The sequence below is a fragment of the Chroicocephalus ridibundus genome, chromosome 9, assembly GCF_963924245.1.
Source record: "Chroicocephalus ridibundus chromosome 9, bChrRid1.1, whole genome shotgun sequence".
In the NCBI taxonomy this organism is placed as follows: domain Eukaryota; kingdom Metazoa; phylum Chordata; class Aves; order Charadriiformes; family Laridae; genus Chroicocephalus; species Chroicocephalus ridibundus.
The window spans coordinates 48,714,632-48,732,189 of record NC_086292.1 but is presented as its reverse complement, the minus strand read 5'-3'; the positions used below and the strand labels follow the sequence as shown (position 1 = coordinate 48,732,189).

Sequence of the window (17,558 nt, the reverse complement as noted above, 5' to 3'; positions counted from 1 at the left end):
TTCAGCACTTAGGCTTTTCATCCTGCTTTTGTGCTCACTTCTCAGCCGGGAAGAGCCGCCTTACGATGTGGCAATTTTTAGTAACAACGCTTTGCCTTTCTGCCTCTTCCTCTCTTTGGCCTCTCAACTTTGTTGTTATTCCATGGATCCCAAAGCCCGGAGGCACACCTGCAGCCAGGGAAGCACAGGTTTTGGGGGGGGGGATGCATACCTGGAGTCTGCTCCCTGCCTCTTTGCAAACCGCTTATGTGACTTAAGGCTGACGCTGTCACTTCTGCCATCCCTAGGCATGGCGCAGTCAAGAACGAGGACACCTTCAAGACCTCCCCGTTTCATTTGGATCTGTGGTTCTACTTCACTCTGCAGAACTGGGTCCTGGACTTTGGGCGTCCCATCGCGATGGTGAGTGTGGCAGAGGCGGGCCTGCTGCTTTGCTTGCAGTCAGCGTCTTTAGGGTGGAGGACAGGGGGGCAGAGCCCTGGTGGTCCCCTGTAGACCTGTGGGCTGTTCTCTACACCAAAGGGACATCCTTGAGGAGCCTTCATTGAGATGAGCTCAATGAGATGTGGTGAGACATTAGTGAGATGTCATTGAGATGCTGCGATATACTGGTGTGCCAAACATGTTGCTCCAGTCATGGGGAAGCTATCTGGGAAACTTATTCCGTTTCATCTATCCCACAACTTTATGTTTTTGTAACAAAAATTACCTGGAGAGGTTCCTACTGCTCTTCCCCATACCTTGCCTGTATCTCCGGCACGTGGGACTCCCGCTCTGCAGACGGTGCAGGGCAGAAGGGGCCGTTACCCTCCAATGTAATTTTTTATTGCTGGCATCTGCACGCAGCAGAGGGTTGAGGGAGATTCCCTGCGGCAGGATTTCCGAATGCCTGGCTCGTTCGCTTGGCCTCACGACTTCACGGCATGGGCTTTGGGCAGCGCTGCAGGGCGAACGGCCGAGATGTAAATACGCTGTGAATTTAGCACAATTTAGGGATGCAAGAAGAGCCGCCCAACTTCCTTACTGACAGCTACGTGAAGTCAAGCTGACAGTTAGCAAGCAGCGGTGGTCCCAGGCAAGGATGTTCTCTCTCCCTGTCTTTCGGATAGCGACAGGGCTGTAATCGCGCGCGAGGTGGTGAGGATATACTGATGTCGTTTGTTTTTTTCCCCCCTCCTCAGATAATCCTACCTTTGGAGTGGTTTCCTCTAAACAAACCGAGTGCCGGAGATTATTTCCACATGGCTTACAACGTTATCACACCATTTCTTCTGCTAAAGGTAAACCTCGAGGTGCAGGCGTTACAGTTTTTTTTTTTTTAATATTATCAGTTGTAAAAGTGGGGCAGACGGGGCTAAGAGTTGGCTAGGGGCTTGTTGAACAAACGTTGGGTGATTCCCAAACTCCTGCCAGTCAGCCGGCCCTACTGTACGTTAGAGGTTTGCCGCTCCAGAAAGAATTTGTGACGCCACCTTTTGAAGAGCGAGGCGGTGACCGGCGTAACGCGACTCGGTTCCCTGCACAGACAAAGCAAATCGCTTCCCCCGGGAACTCCGGATTCAGGAGGAGTCGGAGCCCTTCACCGTGGCGGAGCCAAAGCGTGTTTTTTAAGACAACATCCATCCATGTCTTAAAAGACCTTGTGAGACAGCTGGAACTATGGTAGATTGTCTAACTTGTTCAGAGCTTAATTACACTTGCTCTTCAACATTAGAATTGTATCTTTAGCTTGAATTTATCTTGCTTCCGCTGCCAACCACTGGATCGTGCAAACCATTTATGAGGTTAAAGACTGTCATATCATTAGACATCTTCTTATATTAAATACTTAGCAGCCAGAAGATATGAGAAAGCAATTATAAATATATTTTAACCTTCATTAGCTAGAAATTGAATTATGTCCTAAGATGTAAATGATTCTCTTTCTCCCGAGTCTGTCTGGGAGATTTTAAATGCCAGCGTGGCCAAAAAGGAATAGTCAGGATCCGGTCCTTTGGGGGACGTGGAAGCTCGAGCTCAGCGTGAAACAGCTGGTTTCTGCAGGCTGGATTGTAACTCCTCAGGTTAAAATTTGCTGCCTTGGACTTCCCTGGCAGCACAGCATGAAGGGTTGGTCCCCAGAAAAAAATCCCTTTGTTATTCAGGGAGCGTTTCTTTGGTCCAACGTCCCCTCGAAGGACATGTCCCACCCTCCTTTCCCACCGGAGGAGAGCTTTCCTGGACCTTTTGCTCTCCTCGTCCTCTCTGTCTCCTCTGACGTTCGTACAGCAGTTACAGAGAAAGGGAAAGTTAATCCTCAAAATTAAATACAAATAAGGAGCTTTTCAGTGTTTATGAAGGGCCGCAAAGCTGATTTGGCAGCAGGGGGATGGGAGGCGAAGGTGGCCCCAGCTGATCCTCGGGCTGGGCTGATGCGTCCCCCCTGACCCGCGCGGCGTCCCCTCCAAAGCCTGAACTGCTGGAGCTGGGATTTACATCTTTGGAGGTCTTCCCTGCTTTGCAGGAAGCTCTTTTCCGGAGAGAAGCTCCTGCTCCTCGTCCCCAGGCTCTGAGTAACACCGGGCTCCCCACCAGCCTCACGCACCCGCCTCCACCCAGACCTCAGGAGACCGTGAGACGGTCCAGGGCCAGCTCAGCACTAAAGCTGGTGTTTAAAAGGTTGCCTCAACCGGTTTTGCTGGTAATTAGATATTGCGAGATAGGGGTTTAAATGCAGCTTCCCCTTCAGAAGCAAATTCACGGAGAGGCGAGTCCCGTTCGTTCCATTAGGAAGAAAATCAAAACCAAACAGTTCAGCAAAGGCGTTTGAAAAAATCATCGTTATAAAGGAGGAAGAAGCATCGCTGAGCGTGGGGAGGGAAGCGTGCTCAGCTGGAGCGCTGCTGGAGGCTCTCCCTGCCGCTGGAGGGCACAGCCAGCCTTCCAGACCCGCGCAGCGGAGGAACGAGAGAAAGCAGCTGCCTTTTGGTTTCTCATTAATCGGTTTTGATCACATCTGGTGAAGAAATTGCTTCGAGTAGTCTATTAGAAGTACCGGATCACTGATTCGGTCTAAGCCTTGGCTCAGGTTAAGGGTGCTGCTTTGTAGAAAGGTTTAACAAGGGCGAAAAATGTGGGTTTATTGTTGCAAACGTGGATGAAGTGTGTACTCAAACCTGAAAGCCACGTAGGCTGGTGCAGACGTGTCTGAGATGCGTTTAGGGAGAGTCGTTGCAATCAGGTAAGTTCGTTCTGGTGCGGTCACACCACTCTCCGCGGGGGGACGGCTGTGTTGTCCCCGGCGGGGTGCCGGCCACCACAGGCAACAGCTCACCCCCAGCTCTCTGCAAGCCTCTGCTGGGGTATAGGTGATTTTTTTCCAAATCACCTAAAGTGATTTTCTGCCGCTAAGTCAGAGAGGGCAGAACTTGCCAGAGCATCGCATGTCTCTGCTGGTACCTCCTTGCTGTTCAACACGTCTCGGTGTTTTTAGCTCATCGAGAGATCCCCCAAGACCTTACCGAGATCCATGGTGTACGTCAGCATCATCATGTTTGTCATGGGAGCCAGCATCCACCTGGTTGGAGACTCTGTAAACCATCGCCTGATTTTCAGTGGCTACCAGCACCATCTGTCTGTAAGAGAGAATCCCATCATCAAGAACCTGAAGCCAGAGACACTGGTAAAGAGACTGTTTTTTATACAAGCACTTACAAAAAAAATTAATTGCTTGTTCCTATTTAATAGCGTCCTGTTCCCTCTGCCCTTTTAAATCTCTTCTCATTGCGTTGCAGATTGATTCCTTTGAGCTGCTGTACTACTACGATGAATATTTAGGTCATTCGATGTGGTAAGCAATTTACAGTCTATGTGGCGGCCTCAGAACATAATACAAGGAAGGGCAGATCTGATCTGATCATAGCTTAATATGTAAAAGAATAAAACACAGCTTACGAGAGCTGGCTGGGGATAATGTTGTCGTAGCCAGTGTGATTACAGTGGATCTCTCCCTTGGAAAATTGCCCGTTCCCCCTAGTTTTGCCTCTGTCTCAGTGATATTTCTGGGACGTGGCGGTTGTTCGACAGTCGTAGGGGACAGAGGAATGGCTTGTCTTCACTCCTGGGGCACAGGATACCCAGGTGAAGAGACAGGTCTGAGGGCTCCGCAGACGCCCTGGCTGTCACCACCCACATCTTTGCTCCTCTGGAGGTTGGCCCCAAAAGAAACCGACTCTGCCCGGTCTCTCCAGCCCTTTGCTCCCCTCCCTTACCATGCATCCATCTAGTTAGTAACCCCCGGCGAGAGGGAAGGCTTGCTCGGGTAGCCAGACCAGTGCTGCCCAGTAACAGAGACTGTTCGGCCACGGTGATCCGGGGAGCTCAGTTAAGGGCTGATTTCAACGCTGTCACCCCAAGCCAACCCTAGAAAGACGTGTTCCAGTGGGACGGTGTGCTTCATCCAGCGCGGCTGCCCTGGCTGACGCAGCGGCAGGTAGTGCTGGTAGCGCCCGCAGGCTGTGGCAGGTCCTGTCGGCACGCTCCTGCCCGCGGGAGCAGCATCCAGCGCTCAGACACATCCCCTGGCTGGCACTGGAGACCCCAGAAAGGACTCTCTGGCCCTTTATGCGCTGCCAGATAATCCTGAGACCTCGCTGAGCGCGGAGGGAGATCTCCCCCCCATCAGACTTTCCCAGTTTATTTGCTGTTCCATGAGCCCGGTGAAGCAAGAAAATCCCTTTCTCTAAAAATCAAAAAAGGGCTCTGTTGGGTTGTTGAAATCCTGGTCCATGTCCTGCTTTCCTGCAGTTCAGCTTTTAACGCAACACAACACTCTTAAACAGCCGCTTAGAGCCTGGGAGTGCAACAAATACAATTGTTCGATGGAGCACTCGAGCCCAGCGTTTGACCTAGTCAGCAAATTCAAGCTTTTCCTGCAAGAGCCCCAGAAGTCTCGTTATCTGCAGGTCTCGGCCCAGCGAGGACGTACGATAGCCCCGCACCAGGCGTCGCCAGCCCTTCGGCTGTCGCACTGACGCGGCGTAATCTCGTAGCAAGAGCCGTGACGCTGGCAGAGAGGTGATGCCCCGACCGGCACTGTGGGACCCCGCAAAGCGGGACCCCGCACCCCAGTTGCCGGCCACTGGGTGGCCTCCGCTTCTGCTCTGTCACCAAATTAATTCGCGGGCTCAGCGCGGGAATTGCCTGCGTGCAGAATTTGGATTTGGGAAGTCGGGGCGGAGGGGGGCGGTTAAACCCTTTCCAGGGTCACACCGCCGATCAGAGGGTTGTTTCTGTTTGCAGGTACATCCCTTTTTTCCTGATACTGTTCATATATTTCACCGGCTGCTTCACCCCTGTGGAAGAGGAGAGCAGGATGCCAGTGGCTGCCTTGCTTCTGATGGGGCCCAGCAGCCTTTACTACTGGTAAGTGGCTTCTGTCCGCCCCGGGCGGGCGAGGGACAAAGAGGGAGCAAGGCAGGGCTTCCCCATTCCCCAGGGCAGAACTTGCTGCAGCTTCTGCTCTGCAGGGCTGGGAAAAAAAAAAAATAAATCAAATCTGGTTGAAATTTGCAGCCACTTTGGCCTTTGCAAGTTGGGACAACTTCAGGGTCGCTCGGCAGCGCTCCTGTCCCTGCTTGGGGTGTTCCTTCAGCCAAACTGTCGGTCGTATTGCTACTGCTGCACTCCGGCTCGCAGCCTCCACAGTACTTGCTGTCGGCCCCCCTTTAAAAGCTGCCGTTCGCTGCGCTGTTAGGCAGCGCCTTGACGATTTTGGGGTGGTCACTGGGTTCCTGCAGTGCCTCCACTGGGTCTCAGCTTGTTGGTGGCAATAGGGATGCTCTCACCAGTTGTCCAGGAATCTGCACAGAGCCCGGGCTGCCTGCGCGATGCTCAGACGCTGCCTCCTCGGCTCGCCCTGCGGGTCCAAATAGCCTTTTGAGAGAGGTCTTATTTATTTCCCATTTTCATTAGCCTTATCTTCCCAAACGGTTTCCCTGATGGCAGTCAAACAACTTTTCAGTTCATCTTCAGAGATGATGTTCTCTCTTGCCCGTGGCTTTGCCCCCTGCTGAGACTGTTTTTATACAGTAAATTAATTTTTGATAGTCAGAATCATCAGGAAGATTTGGTCAGTTCCCAGTTACCCCTTTGCACTTCCTTTAAATATATCAGCGTGAGTCCCTGCAGTTCGTGTGCTCGCGATTTAAGAGCCAGGGAGTGTAACTCGTCCCCCTGCTAACACCCGGTCAGGACTGGCCGCTGCCACATACAGCACAGGGGGAGCCGTGGATTTTTGGACTAAATGAGCACATCCACGAGGCAGAGCCAGAGCCTGGCTTTGGTTCTGCCTTTAAGCATCCCATTCCCAAACTGAGCCCAGCACCTTTCGAATCCCATACTGGACACGCATTTCTTTACCTGTTGTAATGGAGCCCCTAGCTCAGGTGCTAAATTTAGTGCTGAGAAATGCAAAAACAAATCCCAGTTTAAAAGCTGGTAGTAGGAAGTGGCACAACTCGCTTTGTCTGATGCCCAGCAGGGAGAAGAGGGAGATGTTTCACCCCGGGTGAGGCTGGAAGCGCTGGGGGCTGCTGCCGCTCGGTGCTTTCTCCTGGGGTGGGGGTGGCACTAACAAGTGTTTTTGCTTTGTAGGTATCTCGTGACAGAAGGTCAGATTTTCATCCTCTACATTTTCACTTTCTTTGCCATGATGGCTTTAGTGATGCACCAGAAACGCAAAGGACTCGTCCTGGACAGCAATGGGCTTTTTCTCTTCTACTCCTTCATCATAACACTGGTCCTCATTGCTCTGTGGGTGGGCTGGCTGTGGAACGACAAAATTCTCAGGAAGAAGTACCCTGGCGTGATCTATATCCCCGAGCCCTGGGCATTTTACACCCTGCACATGAACAACCTCCACGCGGCAAAGGAAAGTTTATAAGTTTTGATATTTTAGAGTGATTTGAAGAAAAAAAAAAAAAAGATCTAGTTTTTCTAATGTAGATGAAGTATTTAAAAATAAATTCCTGACCAACATTTGCTGTGAGACGTCTTGTATGTGAACTAGACCTAGAACAAAAGGGAAAAATAGTCTTTGTGACTTAACGCTTTAAAGCCGGGTCACGGCAGGGCCGTCTCCCCTGCCTTTGCACCGGCCAGCTCTCACAGTGACACAGCGTGGTTCCACGCCGGACCATTTTTGGGTGCTTTGGGGACGGCACCACATCCGACGGCTCCTGTATGGGAGCAGGCGTTGGGGTGGTCCACCCCGCCAGCGATCCCCCATCCCACCGCGCTGAGCTTTTAATGGGAGCGGTTTGCTGGGAAGCGGAAGCGCTCTCTCCCTCCTCCCCGTGTCTTGGCGCAGGGATTTATCCGCTCCTCCCACGCTGCTCCCAGCCGAGTAAACATGCCGGGAAGGGGCTGAGCCGCCCCACCTTGGAGCTGCTGCCGCCAGCTCTGCTTGGCCGTGCTTCCCCAGGGAGCCCTCCCGGGGTCCTGACCCACAGCGCTGGGGTTCAGCCCTCGCTGCTGAGCACAGGCCCAGTGCAGGAAGGGGCTGGTTGGTGGCAGAAGGGCCAATTCCCCACAAACACAGCCCAAAAAAGAGCATCGAGCAGGGAGTGAGCTCGAGTCAGCCCCGCTCACGCCGGGTCTGCGCCGGCAACTTCCGCTCCCACTCACCACTTCTCCAGCCCCAGCTGACGGAGCTGAGCTCCCGCAACTCCAGCTGCATCCCTGCCGTGGTTTACATCGATAAAACTTGTATTAGAGCCCTGCGTGACGGAATCCAAACGGTAGAAGGTAAAAAAGCTATTAGCAAAACATACTGAATAAAAACATTTGGTAAAAGCCGAGTGACTCACGTTGCTTCCTGAAGAGCTCTGCTCTTCGAAGGGAGAACCTTTATCCCATGATATTTAAGGATCGGGAATGTGTCATTGTAACAGAGCAGTGTCTGCCCTGGGAAGGGTCCGGTCCATGCTATGGTGGTCACTACGGCCACTAAATACTTTGCTCGTGGGTCTGGGTCTCCACCAGAGCCCGGCATCAGGTCCTTCATTCCCCACCCCCCCATGCTAGCCCTGCCTGCGCAGCCACTGGGCTTCTTTTTGGGATACTTCAAGCACCAGCAGATCCAGAGAGGCAGAGCATCACCCCTCCCGCAGCCAGGAGGACCCCGCCGAGCTGGTGGTTGGGCTGCTTTTGTAGGGGACAGGATGGGACGAAATCGTAGGCTCATGTAAAATACCTGCTTTTCACCGGCTTGAACGTCAACGGAGTGGCAGAAGCAGAGCGCTGGCAGGGACCAGAAGACTTGAGCAAACACAGCTGTTTGGGCTAGTCCGCAGCAGCTGGGTGCTCTGCCTGCCCCCCACACCCAGGGTCAAACCCCAGAAGCTCTCCAGTCTCACCGCAGCCCCCCCCCTCAGCGTCATTCCCTCGGCGTCCCCCTTCCCAGTCCCAGCCAAGGGCTGCAACAAGACGCAGCAGTGCTGGAGGCGGTTTGCTCCAAAGCAGATCAACTAAATAAATGCCAATAAATAAAAACTCAGACAACAGGGGTCTTTTTAAGCCATGCAAAAAATCCCTTCTCTTCTCAGCCTATCTGCAATGTCCCAGCTCCACCGGGTTTGCAGGGGGCACACCTAAACCCCCCCTTCCCCTGCAAAGGCAGGGGTGCCAGGGCACAGCGACGTGGCCAGCCATGCCCAGCGCAGAGCTCAGCCAGGACGTGCAAACCCCGAATCAACGACTCCTCCTGCCCACCAGCAAAACCCCTGCAGCAGTGAGCTGCAAAGCCGTAAATCCCCCCCTCCGCGCCCTTCCCCGGCCGCCTCGGCGAGGCTGGATTTGTCTCCCAGCAGCTCAGCTTAGCGCAAGGTGCGCAGCTCCTTGAGATTATCAAACCTTCGGTGCTCAAACCAGCTCATCTCCATCCCGCCTGATCCCGAACACCCCAAAACCCCGACCGAGGGAAGCGCCTTCCCAGCTCCTCCCGACAGCATCACCCCTCGGGGGCCCGTCCCGAGTCCTGGGGCAGGCTGGGGAGGGCCCTTCTCCCCACGGCACACCAGCAGGAGCCGTGCTGGCAGCAGGATCCAGCCCTGGCAGGGATCAGGTCTCGTAGCCATAGCAGCGGGGTATTTATTACAGCCCGGCCACACTCCACCCTGGGCTGGCGGACTTTAGCCCTTAATCGAATAGAAAAGTAGCAGCAGACGCCTCCGATCCCAACGAGCAGCACAAAACACAAGGAGGGCCCCCAAAATAATGGTGAGTGAAGCGCTTCAGCTGATACAAACTGCTCAACCCCTGCTCCCCTCGCCCAGATTTTAAAGCTCTTTTTTCATTTTTCTTTTCCCATCTTTCTCCTCTCCCCCCCGCCCCCCCATCACACTACAGGCAAAATTTCTGTCCCAGGATCAAATTAATGGTATGTACAGTTTGTTCTGCTTTTTTTTTTTTTAATAGCAAGAACAGCTTAACAAGCTTTATATATATGTATCAGAGAATGGTTTAGGTTGGAAGGGATCTTGAGGATCATATATATATATGTACGTTCAAACACACACGTATATAAATGCATTCTCCCCAAAAAAGGGTCTCTGCCTGGGCTTGTGCTCCCCCCTCTTGCCCTCCCCCCAGCTCCCGAGGGGATCCGCTTGCTCTGAAACCAGAGAAATCTCCCCAGTTTCCTTAAGACGGTGCCGGGCACAGGCAGGGAGCTGAAGGCGGGCGCAGCCCCCCGCGCTGGATCGCAGGGGGAGGTTAACCAGCATCCTCCCAACCCATAAACGCGCCTGCCCTGGCCAACCCAGCACAGACCAGGCAGGGGAAATTTCAGGCGACTGCTTGCCGTGCTGGAGCCTGGCAAGGCTTCACCTGTGATGGGAGCGAACGTGAAGGAGGAAGAGGAGGGAGGAGATGGTGCAGGAGGTACAGATTCTCATTGCGAAGCACCAGGGCTCTCCCCAGGAAAGGGGACCCCTGCCTTGGACAGGAATGAGGAAGGGTTTGCTACGAGAACGGCAGAAGAAAGCCGAAATAAGAGTATTATTGCAAATCTGTTAATCTGCAGCACCCTCGGGCTCAGCGGCTCGGCAGGGTTGCTGCAGGGCAGGGGGAGGACACAGCACCCACGGGGTCACGGCACCCCCGGGGACGCGCCTGCAGTAAGGTCTAGGGACAGAGAGGATGAGGACGAGGAGGGGGGTGGAAGGTGATGGCACCAAAAGCAGCAGGACTGGCCCCACGCAGCACTGTCCCCGTTGGCGTGGAGCATGCCGAGGAGCCGGCCACCGCGCCGGCAGCACAGTGGGAAGGGAGGATGCGAGATGTCAGCCTTATCTAGGTCAGCCACAACCCGCACTCGTTTATTTGAGGAAGCCCGCGCTGGGGGGGAAGGGGAGAGGGCTGGCGGGCAGGGGAGAGGCGAGGGAGTGGAGACGCCGCGGCGGGATGGCAGCAGGGCTGGCGGTTTCTCCTCCGCTAAACGCAGGCAGCCGACAGCACCGCAGACTGGCAAATGCCACATTTTCCGTTCTTTTGTCTTTTATTAAAGTCCAGCCGGTGGCAGGCCAAGGGCCAGACCCTGCAGAGACCATGGCAGGGACCAAACCAGCATCCTCCACCACTCCTTAAGGCTCATCCCTTTAGCACCCTCTCCTTCCCACCGTGAAGGCAGAGAAAAATTACTTTTTAACAGCATTCTACATATTTGGAAGCCTGACTCCACTTTCAGGCTTGCTTCATTAGGCTGAAGGACCCCAATTAGCTCAGCTATTCACGAGCCTGGATTTTAATTGCCCTTGGCACTTTACCCGGGGTCCTCCCCCACTGCCCATCATCTTCCTCGAAACGAGACACCCTGAACCAGACACAATATCCCCGCTGGAACCCTACCAACGCCGCCCGGCCGGGCAACGGGAGAAGAAACGTCACCGGTAGATCAATGTAATCTTACATGGCATAACAGAGAGTTTTGGTTTTTAATTAGAGTTCAAGGAATGTTTTTCTCTGTACGACAAGAAACAAAAAGGCAAGATAAAAGCCTCCGACCTGATGGCAGTGATGCGGTGCCTGGGAGCCAGCCCGACGCCAGGAGAGGTGCAGAGACACCTGCACTTGCACAAGATCGGTAAGGAACGCGCAGCGCTCGCACGGGAATAAAACACACTGCATTACGGTTGGAGAAATCCAGCTTTTCTGTGGCCAGGAGACTACGTGCAAAGGCAAGGAGGCTGCCCGGAGCCCAGCAGACAATATTCAGTCTCAGGCGAAACAGCCCAGGCAACACAGCAAACCAAGAGCAGCCACCAAAACCTAGTCCGATGTTCTAGGTGGTGAACAAAGCCAATCCAGCGCCCAGATTTAAATAGTGCCATTAAAAAAGAAAAGCTTCAAGAGCGTGTATGCCGGAGGCATACGTATTGATTATGGATCCCGAGGATGGGAAACCATCCACTCCAACCAGCAGAGGCAGAAGAGCACAGGAAGACATTCCTCTGCAGATACACATAAATAAATTCAAAGCACAGCACAAGAAGAATCATGAGATAAAGCGGGCTGGATTAAAAAGTCTGGATACAGAGGTTTCAGAGCACAAGTGTAGCAAAGCTATAAAAGGGGTTTGGGGCCAGGAGAAAGCCCCCAGGAGCGGGTCCATCCCGGTCCAGACCCGAGTCAGGCAAAAGGGAAAAGGTGGCCCAGGAGGGGAGACTTGGGCGGGGAGAGGAGCGGGGTGCTTAGGTCTGGATCCAGACTACAAAACCGAGCCACATCTAAGGAATCTGCTCTTATCTTTCCAGACAGAAACGCAGAGTTGGATTTCTCCACTTTCCTGAATATAATATACAGGCAGATGAAGCAGGAGGAACCCGAGAAGGAAATCCTCACGGCCTTGTCCATGATAGACAGGCAGAAGAGAGGCGTTATCAGCGTTTCGGAGCTGAGAGCCAAACTTACGAGACTGGGAGAAAAGCTTTCCGAGGAAGAAGGTATTTTGCAATTCCAGGACTTTATCAAATGCTCCCCATCTTCTTATTTCCTTCCTGATTTTCCTCTGTAGTCAAATCTGGGATCAGGCGCTTCCAGCTGGGAAGCCAGGAAGGACCTGGGCCAGCAGCAGATAGTGCTGGTGTACCCTTGGTGGGGGGAGAAGGGATGTCCCCCCAAGGGATGTCCCCCCTGATCGTGCCCGAGATGTGCAGTGCCCCAGGGTATCGCGCCGTGCCGTCGTGCCCCCGGGTCCACCCCACCGGCACCAGTCTCTTTCCTGCCACAGCCATTCGATGAGCTTGTGCCTTGGTTTAAAACACTCTGCCCACAAAAACCAGAGCCCCCGGCTGAGCCCAGCCCAGGCAGAGAGCGGGGAGCGCTCCCAGCGCCGAGCAGAGCGCGTGAGCGACGTCACCTCACTGCGGCTAATTAGACTCACGTGACAGTGGGGTCCCCTCGCCGCTGTCGGCCTCTGCCCATTGCCACCATCGCCAAGCAGGTTTTGTGCCCCGCAGAAGAGACAAGCCAGCTGCCCGTTAACCGAGAGACCTTCTCCCTTTCTCCAGTTGGTTCCTGAATGATGATTTTTCCCCCCGCGAGATGCTCCACTGTTATTTATAAAGGCAGCGTCTGTCCCACCAAGGGCGCTGGGAGCGTCCGCCGCCCCCCCAGCTGCAGGGATGCTGTACGGAGCGCTGGCCGTTTCCCACCAGAGCTGCTGCGGTGACCTCTGTGGCCAGTGCAATTTGCAAGAGAGATGGACTTCTTAATTAAGATTCTTCTAAAGGAGAAAAAAACCCTGTCCTGTTTGTCCAAAGTTTGCCTCCACGGGGCACAGCAGGAGGGAATTGTCAGGAAGCTGAAAATGATCAAAACCTTTGAGACAGCTGATTTCGCTCTAGGCATTTTATGCACGTATATGAACTTTTTAAATGCATGCCCCACTTCTTCCAGCTTCCACGGGCTGCGGGAGGGGGCCCAGGCCTGCGGGGAGGCAGGGCAGCACCTCCGCGCACCCCTCTGCCCGCCAGCCCTGGGGATGGGGGGGTTCCTGTCCCCTCCTCGCTCCAAACCACCGCCCCCCCCGCGGCTCCTTCTCCAGCTCTCGCCCCTCCGACCCCGCTGCGGGCTCCGGAGCTCGCACATCAATGCCCCATCTTTGGCAGAGAGCAAGTAGAAAAACCTGTCGCCAGTTTGCTAGGGACAAGGAGTGAGTTTGACCAGGGTTACGGGGTTTGTACAGACCCCATTAGGCTCCCCGGGGGTACGAGAACTGTCCTTTCTCCTGTTAAAATAGAATTTAATCAGAGCAAGGCTGGTCAGTCCAGTCACCATCACCAGCTTCACGAGTGACGCACCAACAAGGCACGTCTTCTGAGTGTTTTCTTCAGTTGCTTCACGGGAATAATAGTTTATGGAGCTACGTACATCTGAGAACACTTCCAGAGCGATTATGAGAGCTGAACAGTGAAGACATGGAGACATTAACCCTAATTAAAGGCATCCTAGCAAGAACCTCCCTTACATAAAGATCCGGGGAGCGCAGGGGGATTTCCCATCGCTCTGCGCGTAGATGCGCGGCCCACACGCCACCTCGTAACAAGGCACTATAGATCCTAACCTAGCAAGCGATGCTTCTTCTCAACAAGAAATTCCCCCTTTGGCTCGACACGCTGAACTCCAGCTTGCTGAGCTGCTATGAATATTTGATGCCGAAACAGGCTCAGTTTCATTAGCATCTGCGATTGTTCAGTAACCACTGGCACGTACCTTCATTTACAGTGGCTCCAGAAAAGCCTTTGCTTTGTTTTAATTTAACGTCCTTTTACCAGATGAGAAATGACACATTTTTCTTCTGTGGTATATTTATCCTGGGAAGAATTAATTTTTTTTTTTTTTTTTTTTTAATTTATGTCCTTACAAGCATTTGATTACCATCAGGGTATTTTTTGAAAGGAGGATTAGATCTCCTGGAAAGAAAGAACTGTCCCTTACCTTACAGTAAATTCTCACGATAGCCCCTCATTTCCCCCCCCCCCCCCGCCCCCCCGGGCTGCAACCAGACCCTGCCGGCAGCAGCTCACCCCCCCTTTACACACACCGATACCTGCCTGCAAACACAGGGGAAAGCAGCGTCTCACCCCATACACGAGCGGAGGGAGGAGACAGGTTACGCTGCTCGTAGAGGCCCTTCCACAAGTATTTACAGTAAGAGCAGCTTTTCTCCCCCTCAGCCTCCCCTCCTCCCACGACCTTCCCCCTGGATTTCACAACTGCAAAGCTGTTATTCTCTGCTCCAGCACGAGCGCTCCGAGTCTTATTTAAACAAACCACAGCTCGTTCAGCCCCAACGGCCGTTCCGGCAACCTCAGCCAAGTAGGCGAGGAGTGGAAACGCAGAGCGGGCTCTGCCGACCTGCCCTCGCCCGTTTCCGAAGGGGACAGCACTCCGGTGCCGCCCCGGCCAGGTGACACCAGCCCCGCATGGGCACGAGACTACAGAGGACTCGTAATTAGCACGTCACCACGTAGGATCCCTCTGTTTCAACGGTCCATCATCAGGCTCTGAACGCCTAGAAGGCGTCCCGCTAATGAAATAGCAAACGATCGACGCAGGCCCACAAGCCAACAGCTTCCTGCCCCGTCCCTCCGTGTAGCGTCCGGCCACCACCCATCCAACGGCAAACACTCGCAAAACTGGACACACTCAACAGCAGCAAGGGAAAACCTCTTCTGGACTGCCTTAGATACCTTATCGAAGGAAACCACTGCCCAAAACATTGTCAAATAAAAGCTGCTGGGTCTCTCTTGGTCGCTTTAGCACCCGCCCACTGTATGTTATGGGTAAAGCCAACAAGGGAATTCGCCTTCTTTCCCAGCATCCAAAGGAATATGGCATCCAATTCCCAGTAGCAGCTCCATTCAGCAATACTTACATCACTTTTCTATGTGTTATTTCTTACGTTCTTCTATTTTTATTGACATTATTTGACAGGAAAAATACCTTTTAATGGTTTAGCCTGTACAGAAGAGAACATTTTAAGTTGGGTAACTGCCATCACTGCCAAGGCATTCCCAAAGCTCCACTTCTTTTCTGTCACTACTCTTTGCTTTCAAACACTAAAGGCCCACCGGTATTAACCACCATCACGCAAAACTACTGAAAGTTGGGCACACAACCTGCATGAGCACTTAGTTTTGGCCAAATTGAAGAGGGACAGCTTTGCTATTCAAACCCCATAAGCCACTCCTACCAAGAGCAATTAAAAGCTGATTTGGCCTCAATTTGTAAATCTGTTCCATGTGGAACTCAAAGAGATGGACATCTCCGCTCCAGACAGTTGAGACATGGAAATCAAAGTGCTAACTGGTGCTAGTTTAAACCTACTATCTGGATGACACCTCCAACTGATCCCAGAAATTATTACTTCTAACAAAAATGATTTGTAAAAACCCCAAACTTGCATTGCTCTTCTTTTGAAGATCACAACATCCCTGGATAAATGCCACTCAAACTTACTATTGTCTTTTACTCTTTCCTTCAGTTGACGACCTGCTAAAAGAAGCCAAAATTGGAACAAGTGAAACAATAAAATATGAAGAATTTGTCCGCATCATTTGTCTTCCTACGGTCGACTACTGAAATTCAAAACAAGACATTTGGTAGGAGCAGGACCTGAAACTTTGACTTCGGTTTTTCCCAGTTACTACCTGGACTCAGGAATCATCATTTGCCTTTAAAAATCCTTGTTTTGCCTTGATGATAGTGCTTACACCTACACGGGTTCCCACCCCATTTCTGGAGAAATGCTGTCACAAGATGTGAGCTCAGTTATTTAAATAAACTGAATTTAAATAAACTGAGTTCCTTTGTGTAAAATGTGTCATGCTTAAAAAAACCCCAACTCTTATTTTTAAAATGTATTTAAGTCTACAGACTGTGGCATAAATAAGGACTTGTTAAGGTCTCACGGTGACTGCGTTCCAAGAAGTCGGCATCACCCATAACCATTTGCTGCTTCCACACGCAGTTCTTTGTGTAGAACAGATTCCCCGGGAAGCTTGATTATGTCACGACGGTGGTAAATTTAGTACAACTATGCACAGCTCCCCGGTATTCCGTGGATCCATGGTATCATCCGATAAGGTAACTCCCAACCAGATGTTCCCCTGTCAGGAAGCTGTCAGGCTTACAGCCCCGCTGGCGTGGTGGCCACATCCCCGGGGACCATCCGGAGCGACAGGAGACGGGCAGCCGGCAATTCTCCCGCTCCCTCGGTCGGTGACGCCGGCTGCGGAGGACAACTCCCAGTCTCCAAGCACAGGAACAGTCTATGATCGCTGTGTCTCTTTCCTCCTCGTTTTTCGCTCCTCCAGCACACGAGATCTCTGTACTGTTGTACTTGTGTCACAGTATTTATTAAGGTACAATATCTCGCCACGTTAAGTCTCTGTGCAGTGAAGCTGCCCCTGCATTTTGAGGCAACACGCTGAAAATGCTGCACTTGGTAAATGTATCTGTCACCAAGCCCTGGGCTAGCTGCCCAGAACATACTCCCAGAGACAGCCTGGCAGGGAAAAACAGGGGCCAGGAAAATTCAGTTTCTCTACAACAGGAAAAAAACCACCCCATCTCTCTTGACTTTCAACTGATTAAAAATCAACGTGACCCACAGCAGTCATTACTGATCTTATTCCATCTGTATCTTGGCAGCCTCAGCTAAGGTCCTCAGACCAGTATGAAATCTAGGACAACATCCCGCAGATTCTCTCTGGAGTCAACTGGAAAATTGCAGAGACCATCGCTGCACCGTCACAGCCCAAGCAGCAACCTGCGCAGGACGCTGGCAGAGCACACGCTCCTGCCATGTATGCTGCGGCTTCCACCCCTGGGAACCCCCTTCCCCTCCTTCCACCCATGCCTCTCCTGCCCTTTTTTTTTTTTTAATTCTGAGTCTTTATCACTGAAGCAACTAACTCGCTCTTTGCTCAATTTGTGGAACGACTGGCAATGAAATCATTGCAGCCACTGCAGGTACAAGCCTGAACACCGCAGGCTGCAGTCACCACCAAAACCATCCCACGCTGCTGCAACACCTGGAATCAACCAGGACTGTACCCAGCACAAACTTGGTTAGAAACGGAAAAAAAAACAAAGCAAAAGCCAATCTTAACCCTTCCAAATCAGTAACGGTGTCTCTAGAAGGGTAAGGCAGGGATTGTTCTCATGGAATATTATTACACGGGGGTAAAAAAAGCACAAAAGATTAAATGATGTGCTGAACGCTGGGCAAGAAACGGAAGCGGACCCAGGCCGTATCCTTCAGAGAAATGGCAGCTTTGTGCCCAGCCTCCCTTGATTCAGAGCCAAGCTGCAGAGCCCACAGTCCTCACAAGATGCAGTCCCAGACTAACCCAGTAAGCTCCAACTCAGATCCTGACACGCCAAGGTACTAACTCCAAAGGCTCTCCGAACAGCAAAGGATCACGCTTCACAGGAAAATAAACTTCGTTTGATGGGAAACTGACATACTTTCTCATACCTGTCTACCACATCTCTCAATTCTTATATTCTCT

The 17,558-nt window shown here is 52.4% G+C and overlaps 2 protein-coding genes across 7 annotated transcripts in view; both read left to right on the top strand.

Moving 5' to 3' along the window:
• CLN6 (CLN6 transmembrane ER protein) overlaps positions 1-7,010 on the top strand; it is a 157,897-nt gene extending 150,887 nt beyond the window's left edge. For all 5 annotated transcript variants that reach the window (XM_063345921.1, XM_063345925.1, XM_063345924.1 and 2 more), the window contains 6 exons: positions 288-402; positions 1,182-1,280; positions 3,473-3,661; positions 3,774-3,829; positions 5,281-5,403; positions 6,634-7,010. In XM_063345921.1, the coding sequence (XP_063201991.1) occupies positions 288-402; positions 1,182-1,280; positions 3,473-3,661; positions 3,774-3,829; positions 5,281-5,403; positions 6,634-6,922 (871 nt within the window). In that variant the 3' untranslated portion in view covers positions 6,923-7,010. The remainder of the gene's footprint in view (positions 1-287; positions 403-1,181; positions 1,281-3,472; positions 3,662-3,773; positions 3,830-5,280; positions 5,404-6,633) is intronic.
• Positions 7,011-9,141: 2,131 nt separating this feature from the next.
• Positions 9,142-16,462, top strand: CALML4 (calmodulin like 4). Of its 2 annotated transcripts, XM_063346547.1 has the most exons (5): positions 9,142-9,258; positions 9,388-9,418; positions 10,982-11,122; positions 11,793-11,981; positions 15,527-16,462. In XM_063346547.1, exons 1-5 carry the CDS (start codon positions 9,256-9,258, stop codon positions 15,622-15,624), a joined length of 462 nt encoding a protein of 153 aa, XP_063202617.1. In that variant the 5' UTR covers positions 9,142-9,255; the 3' UTR covers positions 15,625-16,462. The 2 variants fall into 2 exon arrangements, with proteins under 2 accessions (XP_063202617.1, XP_063202618.1); XM_063346548.1 differs by lacking the exon at positions 9,388-9,418 and having other exon boundaries at positions 9,163-9,258.
• Positions 16,463-17,558: the final 1,096 nt, after the last annotated feature.